The following is a 17,202-nucleotide window of genomic DNA, read 5'->3' on the forward strand; positions in this document are numbered from 1 at the left end:
CCTGTCACCTGCCAGCTTTGTTGGATGAAAAGGGCGGGGTCTTCTGGAAATTGGATGTGGGCTCACCTGAAATGGGTGTGGTTTAGGCGGCATTGGGTGTGAATTATGCAGATCAGAGTTGTTGGCAGATATTCTAGTTATCTTTATTTTCCGCCAATCCCCAATAAGTGTATGAGATATACTGGATCAGGTCATCGTGTCCATAGTAACCTCTATATATATATATGTAAATTAAACACCCTATTACAACAATGAATATATATTCAATAAAAAATAATGCTCAACTTCACTCTTAAGATATGATAATGCAGGGATAGTACATTTGTTTATACTACATTAACTTACAGTACATTATATACCCCCCAAGTTTAAATGCTCAGGTCTTCCGGTTAGACCTAGAGTCTGCATCACAACATAATGACAGCACCAATGGAAGTATTGGGAGGGAGCATCCTCCTGCGCCTCCTACACTAACATTTACCGTCACCGCGCTAATGGCTGCAGGAGGAAGCACAGGTGATTGCTTGCTCATTGTGCCCCTTTCTCCTACTGTCATAGGCGATGATCACCAAATGGGTGGGATAGGGAGCCATGCCAGTATGTGAGCTTAGACCCTTGTACCTGTTATCTCTGAATTGTTCTGCCTGAGAGTCTGACCACAGGTCATGGGAGGGTGGATCCTCTTTACAGATGGATGTGAGACCCTACAATAATATTTTCTCAGATCAGTTCGGTAAAATAGCAAAACCTGCATTAAAAACATGGGCGTACTGTATATGATGCATCCCGAGTAACACATTAAATAAATGTAGATGAACAACTTAATCTAATGTTTGCTTCATCCTGCCCACCTATGGTAGAACTGGCAACAGTGGCACTGATTTATGACCGCACTGGTAAATATCAATGGTTTTTGCCCTTTGGTTGAATTATGCAGACACACTTGTCCGTTCTTGAGTTTCTCCGTCCCTACAGAATGTGCCTGTGCTCAAGATGTCCAGAATTCTTATTTACCCCATCTCTTGTAGCTCTTCAGACTCACAGAAGGTGATTGCTTTGAAAAAGGAGGCTTAGGGTCATAACTAAGGCTATATGTGAGACATGATGGTGAATGAGTTTCAGCAGAAAACGTCTTTTACATCACTATGTCACTATTTTTAGTTTCCTCCTGAGTGCTGATTTCACGTCTCTATTCTTTAAGCTGTAGATCAATGGGTTGAGCATGGGGACAGCCGCTGTATTAAAGAGAGAGAACAGTTTGATGAACTCCAGGGAGTCCGACGAGGTCGGCCTCAGGTACTGGCAGATAAGGGTGACATACAGAACGGTGACGACTGTCAGGTGTGAGGAGCACGTGTAGAAAGCTTTGCGTCTTCCAGTGCTAGAACGGATCCCCAGTATGGTGGAAATAATGAACACGTATGGTGTGATGGTGAGAGTGAAAGGGGTAAGGCTCAGCAGCAGTAGTCCTTCGATAAAGCTCAGCATCTCCAAGGTGGAGGTGTCGCTACAGGAAAGACTCAGCAGCGGCACCAGGTCACAGAAGAAGTGATTGATAATGTTGGATTTGTAACAGGAGAACTGTGTTAGCAGCACAACATATGGTACAACTTCTACAAAACCCAAAGTCCAGCAGACAGTGGCTAGTAGAGTGCAAACTCTGGGGTTCATGAGTATGAAGTAACGCAAGGGGTTGCAGATGGCCACGTATCGATCGTAACTCATGGCTGCTAATATCAGTAGTTCACTGCAAGCCAGGCAAGAGAACACATAGAACTGGACTATGCAACCAAGGAAAGAAACTCTCCTATCCCCTGATACATAGATTGCAAGGACCTTATGAAGACTGACGGTGCTGGATGAAATGTCCAAGGCGGACAGGTTGCCAAGGAAAAAGTACATGGGAGTGTGGAGCTGAGGGTCCAGGCAGACCAGGAGAAGAATGGTCATATTGCCACCAAGGGTGATGAGATAAATGAGAAGAACCAGGAGGAAGGTTGGAAGCTGCAGTTCTGGAACGTCCGAGATACCTCTAATAATGAAGTAGCTCCACGTCGTTTGATTATTCTGTTCCATATAGTCTACAGAATCCAGTCTGAGATCAACCAGATACTGTGATTGTGAAGATAATGTTTGATAGGAAATTACAGGATGATGCGGATTAAAAGCTTCTCCGATAAGCATGAGGGAGGAAGTCTGATTATGTTTCAGTCAGCTATTAGGAAGGATCTAATATGTATTTTCTTTGTTCATAAAATGATCAAAAAATACCTTTGATTGGTTTGCAAATTTCTTGCAGAAACTCTGTACCCAGAATCAAGGCCTTTGTAATAATCCTAGAGACAATGGAAACATCATATTATTATTATCCTTTCTTTATATGGCACCACAAGGAATCCGCAGCGCCCATTACACAGTACATAATCAAATGAGCAAACAAGAAAACAGCACTTACAGTACAAGACCATATAGGACAGGTATAGAAAACCCGGGGATAGGTGCCATCAAAGGGAGTATGGAGTATAAGATAGTGTACGTAAGAAAAGGAAAGGCACATGAGGAAAGAAGTCCCGGCTCTTGCGAGCTTACAATCTAAAAGGTGAGGGGCTAACAGTCAAGAGTGACAAAGAAGGGGTAGACAGTGAGCATAGACAAAAGGGTTAGGATGAGATTTGACTGGGTTTGGTGAAGAAGTGGGTCTTTAGAGCCCGTTTGAAGTTTTGTAGAGAGGTGGAGAGTCGGATGGGGAGAGGTAGACCATTCCAGAGATAGGGAGCAGCACGTGCAAAGTCTTGTAGGTAGGAGTGGGAGGAGGTAATCAGTTGGCAGGAGAGACGGCGTGCATTAGCAGAGCGAAGAGGATGGGTGGGAATGTAAAGAGAGATAAAGTCAGATGTAAGAGGGAGAAGAGTGGGTGAGGAATTTGTAGGTGAGTGGGAGAAGCTTGAATTGGATTCTGAATGGGAATGGTAGCCACTGAAGGTCCTGCAAGAGAGGGGATGTGGATGTCGTATGTTTGGTGAGGAAGATGAGACGGGGGCAGCAGCATTGAGGATAGATTGAAGTGGAGAGAGGCATTTTTGAGGGAGGCCAGATAGGAGGAGATTGCAGTAGTCCAATCTGGAGATGACCAGTGAGTGGATGAGGGTCTTAGTAGCATCCTGGGTGAGAAAGGGTCTGATCCTGGAGATGTTTTTGAGATGGAAATGGCAGGTTTTTGAGAGGTACTGAATGTGTGGTTGAAGGAGAGGGAGGAGTCAAGGATTACTCCAAGATATCGCACTTGGGGGCTAGAGGAGATAGTTGTGCCGTCAATGGATAATGAAATTGTGGGAAGTGAGGTTATGCGGGAGGGAGGGAAGATGATCAGCTCAGTCTTAGACATGTTAAGTTTAAGAAAGCGCTGGGACATCCAGGAGGAGATAGCAGAGCGACAGTTGGAGATATGAGTGAGATATAATAAATAGCAAAAATGCAAAACTGTATTGAAAGCAAAACATTAATAATAGAGATACCCAGCATTCCCTTCCAGTGCTAAAAGATGGCATGGGATGTAAATGAACCAGAAAGGAGGGCCGAGCCACTTGCAGATACACAAAGTTGTGTGAGGTTGCTACAGCACGTGCGATCTTTGCTAAGGCTTGCTTGATGAGGCCAAGTGTGGATCTGCGTGGGACTCGGAATAGGGCCCAGGAAGCTCAGCCCCAGATAGGTAGCAGGATGGCAGTCAACAAGAACGATACAGGTTGGCAAAACCTGGCATTTCCTGGGACTGGACACATGAAAGGGTATGAAGAGCACCCTCGGGTAGGTATTAGGATGACAGTTTTTGAAATTGGCTATATCACGCCCAGATGGCAGCAAGCTGATTGGCTAAACATTTTACCTACAGCCAATATGTACTTAGCTTTGATGAGAGGTGGAATGTTCTTGCGCTACATACACGTATGAGTATTATGAACAGTTTCCACAGTGACACACAGTTACGGCATTAGGAAATGGACTTGGTTGTTTGAATAACAGCTTTGCTCTGTCCATTCCACACTTTGTTTTGGGGATGTTGCCTATTGAATCGATGACGTATGTAGGGTAGAGCTATGTCTTAGTTTCTGACAGAGTAGCACCAGATAGATGGTAGGATGTCACAGACGCAGTTGGCTGAAGCCCAACACTTCCTACCAGCATGGTGCATTCGGTGTCAGTGGAACAGACCGAAATCGTAGCAGCTTCAGATAGCACAGTGAGCAAAGCCAACTATGAATTACAGTACTAGGATAGTACAGGTAGTGGATGCAGATATATTTGTTCTTAGAGCAGCAATACATATATATATATATATACATATATAGGGCCTAGTTCAGAGATTTACGTAAACTTGATGTATAAGTACATCTCATGTTTTTGTATCTGCGAATGTCGCTTGCAGTGCCCCAAACCCTGCAGCATGATTGACATGTTATTTTCGTTTGGGGATGACCACGGGCAACATTACAGAAAACAGTAGGGGGGGGGGGATGTCGGCCCCATTTGTCAGGCATACTGAACCAAGTGTCTATGTCCTTGGAAACAGCTTCACTGGCCTTGGCTGCGACTCAGATGTCTGATGTACCTGCAGATGAGCCGAAGCTGCATTCTCATCGGATTACAGAAGCCTGACAGAGGCGTTTATCTACCCAAGACGCTTTTGTGGCATTAGCATATTATCACACAGCTACTGCTGAATATAAAGACAAATTACATAACAAGGAGGAGGTGCCTAGACGATCAGCCTCCAGCCTCTACTTACTTGGACCTCACAGAAGCTCCAGGTGCCGTGACATGCTGGATCCATTATACTATTGACCCGTCACGACAATGCCCTTTTCTAGGTATGGGTGGGGGCTGCCTATCTTAAACGCAATCATTATCATCCTGTTCAACTTGTTCTAGCGTAAGACATCATAACTAGTTTTATTATCACCTCAGCCATCACCACCATCGAGTTTAGGGTAGCACAGTGGGGAGCTTTCAAGGTAACATGCATTATTAAATCATTCGCCATTTCTGTCTGGTTGAGAAATTGGGGGAAAGTTGCAAAATGGTCTTCAGTGTCCGATCATCTCGTGGCCAACCTTAGAGTCTCCTCAGCATTACACTCTTTGGAGGACAGAGCTATACTGATGAATACAACATTTCAGAAGTTGATTTTGGTTGGTCCTCTTTTTGCCAGCAGACATTCTGCTGTATCCGTTACACCGCCAGTTGTGTTAAACGTGTCCATCCTCCGATCCTTTTCTTACACATAAGGATGGTGTATGGGATATTGGCTGGGGAGGCACACACTGACTGGTGATATATTAATATGCTATTATACTCTATTGTAAGTACTGCCGTGTATGGGAGATGCCTGCTACAATCAGTGGGGCACTGATATATAATCAATCCAGTCACACTGACGGAGGGGTGTAATAATGGTTATTATAAGGGACAGGGGCCTACTAGCTGCTACAATCAGTAAGGAGGGGGGGGGAGAGGCACTCATATATAATACAGTCAACACTAATGTGATTGGGTGTAATAATAAGTATTATAAGGTATTGGGTGCCTATATTATATATCAGTGCCTCCCCCCACGTTTCCTATTAGTAGGTCCCCCATTAATACCCATTATTGCACCCCTCAGTCAGTGACTATTGATTATATATATCACTGCCTCCCCCCTCCTCACTGATTGTAGCAGGCACTCATATATAACCAATACAGTCACTGATTGAGGGGTGTAATAATGGGTATTATAAAATGCTTTTATAAATGCAGTCAGTGAGTAAGGTGGGATAATAATGAGTATTTTAGGCAATGGGACTTGCCACAATCAGTAAGCCTGGGTCACTCATATACAATGCGGTCAGTTAGTGGGGGTGTAATAATGGGGTATGGGGACCGTCTACAGTCAGTGAGGGGAGCACTGATCTAACATGCAGTAACTCAGGGGTGTAATAATGGAAATTAGAGGTGACGGGACATAGGGGGTCATTCCGAGTTGTTCGCTCGCTAGCTAGCTGCTTTTAGCAGCATTGCACACGCTAGGCTGCCGCCCTCTGGGAGTGAATCTTAGCTTAGCAGAATTGCGAATAGAAATTTCTTAGGAGTTTCTGAGTAGCTCGAGAGTTACTCCTACACTGCCATCAGATCAGCCCGTTTCGTCCCTGGTTTGACGTCACAAACACACCCTGCGTTCGGCCAGCCACTCTCCCGTTTCTCCAGACACTCCCGCGTTTTTTCCTGGCACGCCTGCGTTTTTCCGCACACTCCCAGAAAACGGTCAGTTTCCGCCCAGAAACACCCACTTCCTGTCAATCACACTCCGATCACTTCAACGATGAAAATACTTCGTTCAGACATGAGTAAATCTACTAAGTTTTGTGCTAAAATACTTAGCGCATGCGCACTGCGTACCATGCGCATGCGCATTTTTGCCTTAATCGCTCCGTTGCGAAAATCGGCAACGAGCGAACAACTCGGAATGACCCCCATGGTGCAATCAGTGATGGGGACAAGTAATATACAGTAATAGAATATAAGGATGAAAAACAGCAAATAATGTAAATGGGAAAAAATCAGGAATGAAAATATAGTGCTATGGATTGTCTGGGGGGAAGGGAGGGGGCCCTAAATCGGCATCTGGCTTAGGGCCCCATGAGGTCTAAATCCACCTCTGACGGTTGGCTTGCTTTATTCATTAACTCGTGATTTTGACCAGTTCTGTGTTGTATTTCAGCGAGTGTCTTTACTCACCTTATTCACAGCCTGAGATGTTAGGGGCATACTCAATTGGGTGAGAGATTTTAGAGGCTGAAATTAACGGGTCTATCGTGCCAAATTTGGAATACCGCAGCTATGTGCCCTCAAGATAATTCTGCTATACAATTGAAAAAATTGTGTGTGATCCTTTTTACTTCAAAAACCCAAAGGGTTTAAAAAAAAAAAAAAAAAGGGTGGAAATCAGGCTGTACCCTAAAAAAAGCCGAATTAATAAGATATACCAGTCTGTTAGTGCTTGCCCATCTAGGGTGTAATTCAGACCTGATCGCAGCAGCAAATTTGTTAGCAGTTGGGCAAAACCATGGGGGTAATTCCAAGTTGATCGCAGCAGGATTTTTTTTAGCAATTGGGCAAAACCATGGTGGTCATTCCGAGTTGTTCACTCAGTAATTTTCTTCACATCGCAGCGATTTTCCGCTAACTGCGCATGCGCAATGTTCGCACTGCGACTGCGCCAAGTAAATTTGCTATGCCGTTAGGTGTTTTACTCACGGCATTACGAGGTTTTTTCTTCGTTCTGGTGATCGTAATGTGATTGACAGGAAGTGGGTGTTTCTGGGCGGAAACTTGCCGTTTTATGGGAGTGTTTGAAAAAACGCTACCGTTTCTGGGAAAAACGCGGGAGTGGCTGGAGAAACGGAGGAGTGTCTGGGCGAACGCTGGGTGTGTTTGTGACGTCAAACCAGGAACGACAAGCACTGGCAGAGTAAGTCTCGAGCTACTCAGAAACTGCACAGAGAAGTCTTTTCGCAATATTGCGAATCTTTCGTTCGCAATTTTGATAAGCTAAGATTCACTCCCAGTAGGCGGCGGCTTAGCGTGTGCAAAGCTGCTAAAAGCAGCTTGCGAGCGAACAACTCGGAATGAGGGCCTATGTGCACTGCAGGGGAAGCAGATATAACATGTGCAGAAAGAGTTAGATTTGGGTGGGTTATTTTGTTTCTGTGCAGGGTAAATACTGGCTGCTTTATTTTTACACTGCAAATTAGACTGCAGATTGAACACACCCCACCCAAATCTAACTCTCTCTGCACATGTTATATCTGCCTCCCCTACAGTGCACATGGTTTTGCCCAACTGCTAACAAAAATCCTGCTGCGATCAACTTGGAATTACCCCCATGTGCACTGCAGGGGGTGCAGATAACACGTGCAGAGAGAGTAAGATTTGGGTGGGTTATTTTGTTTCTGTGCAGAGTAAATACTGGCTGCTTCATTTAAATAAAATTGTTTTGGATAAGTTTTAATTACATGTTCTTGACCTAATTTAGTCATAGAAAAATCTGGCAATTTCTGAGCAGTTTTTGGAAAAAAAACTTGTTTAAAAATCATAGAAAGCAATTTTGTTGAGTAAATAAATAATGCACTTACTGTACTTTTAGGGGTGCTTAAAAATTCCTGTTACAGTAGCTATATTTTGTTTGTTGCCACTTATTTCTCTTTAAAAAAAAAACATTGGTAACTCCCACCTGCAATGTTTAAAACACCTGTTCTATCCATAAGCTCCGCCACGTACCTGTCTCACATATTTGAACCTATTATTCTGCACTTTGCAGAATATCACTTCGAAAATGACATGTTATTATGTAAGTAAATGTAAGTAGGTTAATTGAAAACTTCTAAATTGTCTGTTTGGGGTTCTGAACCAAGGCCCTCATTCCGAGTTGTTCGCTCGCTAGCTGCTTTTAGCAGCTTTACACACGCTAAGCCGCCGCCTACTGGGAGTGAATCTTAGCTTTGTAGAATTGCGAACGAAAGATTAGCAGAATTGCGAATAGAAATTTCTTTGCAGTTTCTGAGTAGCTCGAGACTTACTCTGCCACTGCGATCAGTTCAGTCAGTTTCGTTCCCGGTTTGACGTCACAAACACACCCAGCATTCGCCCAGACACTCCCCCGTTTCTCCAGCCACTCCCGCGTTTTTTCCAGAAACGCCAGCGTTTTTTCACACACACCCATAAAACGGTCAGTTTCCGCCCAGAAACACCCACTTCCTGTCAATCACACTCCGATCACCAGAACAATGAAAATTCTTTGTTACGCTGTGAGTAAAATACCAAACTTTTGTGGTAATTTACTTGGCGCAGACGCACTGCGAACATTGCGCATGCGCAGTTTGCGACTTATCGCACCGATGCGAAGAAAAAGAACGAGCGAACAACTCGGAATGAGGGCCCAAGTACTGACATTTTACCTTAACATAATGATTTATCCCTACTTTGCACCTTGCCTGTGGTTGGGAGATAACAGCCACATTTAACCCTATAAAAATTACCAAGGCTAAATTTCTAGCGCCCAATTGAATATCAAAAAACCCTGTAACTTTCCCAAATTTCTCACTTCGCAGATTTTATTTTACCTGGGATAAACCATGTTGCAATGCAAGAACTATAAATACATGTATTATGTTTGCATGCAGGGTAAATACTGGCTGCTTTTGCATGTAGCCCACACATGCTGGGCAAATGTAATGTTACACTGCAATTTAGATTTGAGTTTGGACACACTCACCTCACATCTAATCACTCTGCACATTTTACCTCTGCCCCCCCCCCCACGCCTTTTTTTTGCACAGTTACTTGTTTTTTTTTGTGTTGTTGTTTCCCTCCTTATACAGAATCAGCCCCTTTACAGTTTATAGGGTCTGATTCAGGTAAAAAGTACACAACGGGGCAAAACCGTGGTGCACTGCAGGTGGGGTAGATGTAACATGTGCAGAGAGAGATGTTGGTGGGGTGTGTTCAAACTGAAATCTAAAATGCAGTATAAAAATAAAGCAGTCTAACATGTGTGGGCTACATGCAAAAGCAGCCAGTATTTACCCTGCACAGAAACAATATAACCCACCCAAATCTAACTCTCTCTGCACATGTTACATCTGCCCCACCTGCAGTGCACATGTTTTTTTCACCTGAAAATAGCATAAACGTCCATAAAAATAAGACGCAAATCACTTGCCAGATATTGTTTAACCAGTTAAAAAATGTGCTGGATTTATTTCATCCCCATCAGATGTATAAACATCCATAAAGGTGTATTGATTGCTTACTGCAGTGGTTTCCAAACTTTTTTGAATAACGGCGCCCTAGAATATCAGAATTTTTTTCACGGCACGCCTAGGCTGCACTATTGAGAAATTTAGAAAGAAATATTACATTAAGTAGATCACGTTTATATGTTATCCTTAGGGTCAGTTGTGTGGTGAGGGACAAGATTTGCTTCTGTTTGGTCACATATTTTATGACTGGCAGCCACCAGCACTGGTTTTGCCTATTATATTGACCATGAATAATTTGAATTGGTCCTGGACCACCAACCCAGGGCACCCCTGCAAGTGTCCCGAGGCACCCCAGGGAGCCACGGCACACAGTTTATGAACCTCTGGCTTAGTGTATTGTGACGCATAATCTATATAAAAGCCTTTGGAGGAGATGTATCAATGATTGGAGAGAGATAAATTAGGGACGTTGCCCAAAGCAATCAATCACTGTCTGCCATTTATCTAGCACAGGATTCCAAACTCGGTTCTCAAGAAGCACTAACAGGTTACACAGCAAGTGTCCTATACAGCCTATTTTGGCAATTTCAGTTGTAAACTACTTGCCACCATTTCAGATTAGTTTTCCTCTAAATTTGCAAGTTGTATTACAACAACATGGTTCGGCCTCAGAATTATCCATCTGCACATTACTAGAGATAATAGAATGACTTCAGGTTACGTAGGTCACATACCTGCTACTGGAAGCGCTCACTGTGATTCCACGCTCTCTGCACAGAACATGGATTTAATAATCTCCCAGTAAGTCTCCATAGACATCAAAATCCCACAAGACCAATTGTTTTAGTAACACATTAACTGTAACACTACAGATACAATGCTAGAACTGGGTGAAGACAAACATTGCTCGTACATATTGAAAATAAGCAGTTTTGTTTCTATAAATAGATTTAAGTAACATTATCCATTATTTGCCCAATTATATTTCATTTCCATAGACTCACATTCCTGTGCAGGGGCGGATCCGCCAAAGACAATGGAGGCAGCCACTGCCGGGCACCAGCTCTGAAGGGGCCACCTCTCCTCCATTGTCCCAGAATGCTTTCTCCATCACCTAATTAGTGCCCACAGCTGACGACATGGTTGCCAGAACAGGGCGGTGGGGCAAGGGGGCAGCTTGCCCCCTCAAACATTTGAGACAGCGGCGGTCTGTACTGGCTGGGTCACGTGGCAGTGTCCGGACTGTGATCCCCACAGCCTCTTCCCCACAGCCATTATCTGCCTTCCTCCGGGTCATTCCTCCCCCCTGCACCCAGCCAGTGTGTGGCAGGACATGGGCTAGCACCATCTGTGAGACCAGCCCTGTGCCCTTCTCTCCTGCCACCTCACACGTTCCTCCCCTCTTCTTCCCCCTCAGCTCCACCACTCTTGTCCTTCTTTCTTCCCTCTTAGAACCCAAAGGGCTTGCTGTGCTGTCAGCCGAGCACTGGGAGATTCAGAGCAGCCTGCACTCAGCCCGTCCTCTCATCCTCTACCTGTCGCAGCCTGTCCTCTGGCCCCCTACCTGTCACAGCCTGTCCTCTGACCACCTACCTGTCACAGCCTGTCCTCTGACCACCTACCTGTCACAGCCTGTCCTCTGACCACCTACCTGTCACAGCCTGTCCTCTGACCCCCTACCTGTCACAGCCTGTCCTCTGGCCCCCTACCTGTCACAGCCTGTCCTCTGACCACCTACCTGTCACAGCCTGTCCTCTGACCACCTACCTGTCACAGCCTGTCCTCTGACCACCTACCTGTCACAGCCTGTCCTCTGACCACCTACCTGTCACAGCCTGTCCTCTCACCACCTACCTGTCACAGCCTGTCCTCTGACCACCTACCTGTCACAGCCTGTCCTCTGACCACCTACCTGTCACAGCCTGTCCTCTGACCACCTACCTGTCACAGCCTGTCCTCTGACCACCTACCTGTCACAGCCTGTCCTCTCACCACCTACCTGTCACAGCCTGTCCTCTGACCACCTACCTGTCACAGCCTGTCCTCTCACCACCTACCTGTCACAGCCTGTCCTCTGACCACCTACCTGTTACAGCCTATCCTCTGGCCCCCTACCTGGCACAGCCTGTCCTCTGACCACCTACCTGTTACAGCCTATCCTCTGGCCCCCTACCTGGCACAGCCTGTCCATTGATCCCCTACCTGTCACAGCCTGTCCTCTGACCCCCTACCTGTCACAGCCTGTCCTCTGTCCCCCTACCTGTCACAGCCTGTCCTCTTACCTCCTACTTGTCACAGCCTGTCCTCTGACCACCTACCTGTCACAGCCTGTCCTCTGGCCCCCTACCTGTCACAGCCTGTCCTCTGACCACCTACTTGTCACAGCCTGTCCTCTGACCACCTACCTGTCACAGCCTGTCCTCTGACCACCTACCTGTCACAGCCTATCATTTGACCCCCTACCTGACGCAGCCTGTCCTCTTACCTCCTACTTGTCACAGCCTGTCCTCTGGCCCCCTACCTGTCACAGCCTGTCCTCTGGCCCCCTACCTGTCACAGCCTATCATTTGACCCCCTACCTGACGCAGCCTGCATCAATATCTGAACGAGAGTGGTAACAGGGTATCGGGAAATGGGCTGTAACTGGATGGCAAGTACTGAGTCACATAATACAGCTAATTTTTATAGGGATGACAATGCCAATTCAAATTACACCACACAGTAGCATAATCTCATTCACATTACGCTGCATGTAGGGCCCTGATTCATATTACACCACATACTGATGCCCCTTATTATGGTTACATCACTCAGTAGTGTCCTTTATTCACATTGCACTACACAGTGGTACCCTCTATACATGATATGCCACACAGTAGTGCCCCTTATATACACAATGTCCACAGTAGTGCCCCTTATAAACAATTCCCTCAGTAGTAGTACCACTTACATATAATGTAGTGCCCCTTAAAAATAATGGCCACAGTAGTGCCGCTTATACACATAAAATATCTGCCTCAGTCACTCCAGCAGCTCACTGCCTGTGTCCCTCCAGCAGTTCCATGCCCTGTATCCTTCCAGCAACTTCCCCACCTCTCTTGTCCCTCCAGCCCCCTGCTCCTCTTCATGGCTCTTCTTCACTTGCAGCGGTGACAGCATGACATCACATACGCTGTGCCGGAAAAAGAAGCCACTGGAACCTGATGAGGGGGATGAATGCTGTCCAACAGACACAACATGTGTGAGTACCAGGAGGGTGGGCTGTAGATGGAGGAGGACCATGGAGCCACCAGGACCTGAGGAAGGGTGTGTTGGCTGCAGCTCATCAGTAACACTAGCGCCATCTGCATCATCGATTAACGTTGGTGATGGGGTGGGCTTTTCTGTTGGAATTACTGTGCAGGGCAATGGGGGAGGTGGAACTAGTTCCCCCTACCATTACAGGTGGTGGAACTCAATTCCACCTTGTTCCCTCCCACTTTAACCCCTGCCTCCTGGTGATTGGGATGAAGTCACACCACTGTTCCTGCACAGCCTATATTTCCACAATATTTCCACTGTACATGCAGAGGGATATGTGTAGTGTACCATTCTACCTTATGAAGTGTTTCCATTCATAAAACTAGATGGGATTGTGATCAGAATGCAAATCTGGCCTACCATCATTTTTGGTCCCCCCTTTAATTAAGAGGACATGAAGTTGTCTTACGTTCACATTTCTCTAAGTGCGAAACATAAATTCAAAAAGATGTAGAACAGAGAGCAAGCACTACTTCTTTTTTGTGTGCAAATTAATATTTATTTAATTTTTTTTTTCGAAATACAAAGATCATATAAAGCATGACGTAGGTATAGAAGAAATCTGCAAGACATATACAATATAAAAACAAATAGAAAATCGTTTCACTGTAATGACATGTAACATAAGACACATCAAACATTTCAAAGCAAAACATTTTAATAAAATTGATCAGAGTCTGCATAGAATATCCAAAACAAAATAAAACAGGAAAGAGAAGAAGGAGAGCAGAAGGAGAGAGAAACAGATAGAAGAGGAGAAAGGTTACTCAGAGAAAAGAGAGAGAAAAAGAGAAGGTAGATATAATGATTTAGAGAGATTCTCTCCTCCCAACCCCCAGGGCCAAAGTGGGTCCCCAGGGAACACCTGAGAACTATGAGAAAGTGTTGTAGCTCCTAGTAAGAAGACTTATAGTGGGTGGATTCTTTATAGACCAGCCAGGGATACCATGTAGCTGTAAAGGAAAAGTTTCTCATTTCTAATGTTGAAATAAGATCTTCCATTGCCATATAGTGTTCTAGGCGGGCGTTCCATTCCTTCATACTGGGAATCACATCTAACTTCCAGTGTACAGGGATAATTGCCTTAGAGGCACTTAGGATATGGCGAAGTAACGATTTCTTAAATTGAGATCTGGGTCTACGTGTAAGATTTAAGAGCCAAAAGCTAAGGCAAAAGGGCAGATTCTCTCCGAGTATAATGTTAGCTACTTCTACTACTTTGCGCCAATAGGGCTGAAGAAGGGAGCACTCCCACCATATATGTAGCGGGGTACCAACCACCATCTTACATCTCCAACGTATTGGGTACCCCGTGGTAAATTTTAGCTAATATATTCGGACAGCGGTATCAGCGCGTGAGTACTTTGTAATGTGTTTCCAAAACCATAACATTGGCAGAGGATGAGAAAATGTTACTATAAATACCCTCCCAGTCATCTTCAACTACTAAACCTGCGAGATCCAATTCCCAGTCTTTGACAAATTTAGGTTGGGAGGAGAATCTATGCTCTATTATCCATTTATAAAATGTAGAGAGGGTATGACGGGGATAAGTGTGAGAGAGGAACAGTTGATCAAACAAAGTCACAGCCCATTTACCTTTCACAGGAGAGTAAAAGGTCATTAGAAAATGTTTAACTTGAAGATACCTCCAGATTTCCTTACTCGGTAGATTCCATTTAGTTTGCAGCTCAGGAAAGCATATTAAGCCTGATGTGTCCAGCAACTGGTCTACTCTCCGGATACCTCTATCTCGCCAGGGCTGAAACGACGAGGAATGGCATCCTGGGGGGAATTCAGGATTCTCAAACAGTGGTGTAAGTGGGGAAGGGGGTGCTGAAACATGGGGAAGAACACGTAACTGGCGCCAACATGTAAATGTGGGACCAGCAAGCGTGTGCAGCACCCGCGGGACTTTAGAGAACCATGGGGAGTCTGAGTGGAGAGTGGGAAGTGAGGCAAGTTCAATATCTAACCATTGTTTTCTGTTCGACTCGTGACTCCACTCCATTACTCTTGTAAGGAGCACTGCTTGATAATAGGAGAAGAAATGGGGTAGTTGAAGCCCCCATCTGGTGGTCACGCCTAAAAAGAATCTCATGCTTAAAACGACCTTTGGCCTTTTTGTATTTGTTGGTCCGAAAGGACTGTATGTGAGAGTGATGTGTCTTTTTCGCCGGTGTAGGAGCATAAGGCAAGAATGTCGACTTACCTGCGGTAGCCGCCGAGACTAACGCATCCAGCCCATCACCAAACAAGGCCTCACCTTTATACGGAAGAGCCTCCATATTTCTTTTGGAATCTGCATCAGCATTCCACTGGCGAATCCACAACGCCCTCCGAGCCGATACTGCCATGGTAGCGGTTCTTGATCCCAAGAAACCAATATATTTCATGGATTCTAGTACGTACGCAGCAGCGTCTTTGATATGACCTAACGTTAGGAGTATCTCGTCTCCATCTATTGTGTCAATGTCTAATGACAAGTTTTCTGACCACTTTTCAATAGTACTACTCACCCACGCACAGACAATGGTAGGCCTGAGTAGTGTCCCATTGGCCACATCAATAGATCACCTCACTCACTTGCGGTCTGTCGGCTCCTTAAGTGAAGCCATTCCAGGCGCAAGGAGAAACACCTTTTCACTTTTATGACAAGGCCCTGTCTAAAATGCGGGGTGACTTCCACCTTTTTTGGAAAAAGGTAAGCTGCCTGAATTCCTTTTGGGAATCAGAAATTTCTTTTCAGGTTAAATCAGACTCCCTCCAAGAGACTGTTCCTGAGGTGGAGGGAAAATTACATTACTTCTTGATTAAAGTAAACCCTCTCCTTGTGGTAAAAGAGGGGGCTTCGTAACTTCTAACACCTCTTTATAGCTAAAACATGTTTTGAATGCTTTTTTGCTAACTTAGGACCTATTCCCCTGGAATCACTAGTGTCGATACAGGAATCAGAGTCCGTGTCGGTATCAGTTTGTACTACTTATGTAAATTTGTATGTGACCTAGAAAGGTCCCTGTGGATGAAAGGCAGAACTATTAAAAATCACATCTTCAACAGATTATTTTCATTTTCTGTATGAGATTCAGTCCAACCTCTTACTGATATGATTCACACTATCATGTAACCTTTCACCCAATCAGGCTCTTGGTGTCATATTACACCTCTGTGTCCCTAACATGTCTCCACAGAGTTCCCTGCCACAGACATGTCACACACGTGCAGAACCACACCACAGGCACTCCGGGATTTATAGGGGACAGACCCACAGTAAAATCTGTCAGAGGGACATAGATAGGATTTTGCCAGTTCACAACCCAGCGCCAGTAACACAATGTCTGTGAGCACAAAATGCCCACTGACATTCAGCGCTTTTATAATGTTAATCACACAATTATATACCACCAAATTCACTGTGGCCCCCCTGTTTTGCACCCTGATACTTGTTCAGTAGTGGAGGAGGACCAGTGTTGTCTCTGCAGCCTGAGGAGAGACAGAAAATGGTGCTGAGCAGTGTGCTAGCTGACTGTGGAGGTAGCTCCACTCTTCAATGGTGTGTTTCCCCTCAGCTTTTATGAGGTAATTTTTTACACTGGCGGGGGTAGGACTGTGCCTCAGCAACTTATGCTCCTTATTTATGCCAGTTTCCATAGGTTTTATGCTGTTCAGGGCGCCCCCCGCGCCCTGCACCCTGCAGTGCCTGTGTATGTGTGGGCAACATGGCGCGTTGCGCTCCCGCCAGCCGCGCGGTACCTTTAGCCGTCACTTTCTTGATTGAAGATCTGTCTTCTAACACTCACCTGTCTTCGGACTTCTGGCTCTGTGAGGGGGGTGACGGCGTGCTGTGGGAGTGAGCATCTAGGCATGGCTAGTGTTCAGTTCCCTTCAGGAGCTAATGGTGTCCTGTCAGCCAGAAGCAGAGCCATGAAACTCTTTAGGAAGTTGGTTCCTACTTCTGCCCCCTCAGTCCCACTAAGCAGGGAGTCTGATGCCAGCAGATCTCCCTGAAAATAAAAAAACCTAACATAAGTCTTTTCAGAAAAACTCAGTAGAGCTCCTCAGAGTGCATCCAGTCGACCTGGGCACATTTCTAAAACTGAGGTCT

General features: G+C 45.3%; 1 protein-coding gene across 1 annotated transcript; it reads right to left on the minus strand.

Moving 5' to 3' along the window:
* Positions 1-1,143: 1,143 nt before the first annotated feature.
* On the minus strand, positions 1,144-2,076 carry LOC134949958 (olfactory receptor 5V1-like). The gene has a single exon (XM_063938639.1). The coding sequence runs from the start codon at positions 2,074-2,076 to the stop codon at positions 1,144-1,146; it is 933 nt and encodes a 310-aa protein (XP_063794709.1).
* Positions 2,077-17,202: the final 15,126 nt, after the last annotated feature.

Source organism: Pseudophryne corroboree, chromosome 8 (genome assembly GCF_028390025.1).
Source record: "Pseudophryne corroboree isolate aPseCor3 chromosome 8, aPseCor3.hap2, whole genome shotgun sequence".
Classification (NCBI taxonomy): Eukaryota; Metazoa; Chordata; class Amphibia; order Anura; family Myobatrachidae; genus Pseudophryne; species Pseudophryne corroboree.

Excerpts from the sequence above, each read along its gene's own strand:
- LOC134949958 (XM_063938639.1), bottom strand. The coding sequence starts at position 2,076 with ATGGAACAGAATAATCAAACGACGTGGAGCTACTTCATTATTAGAGGT.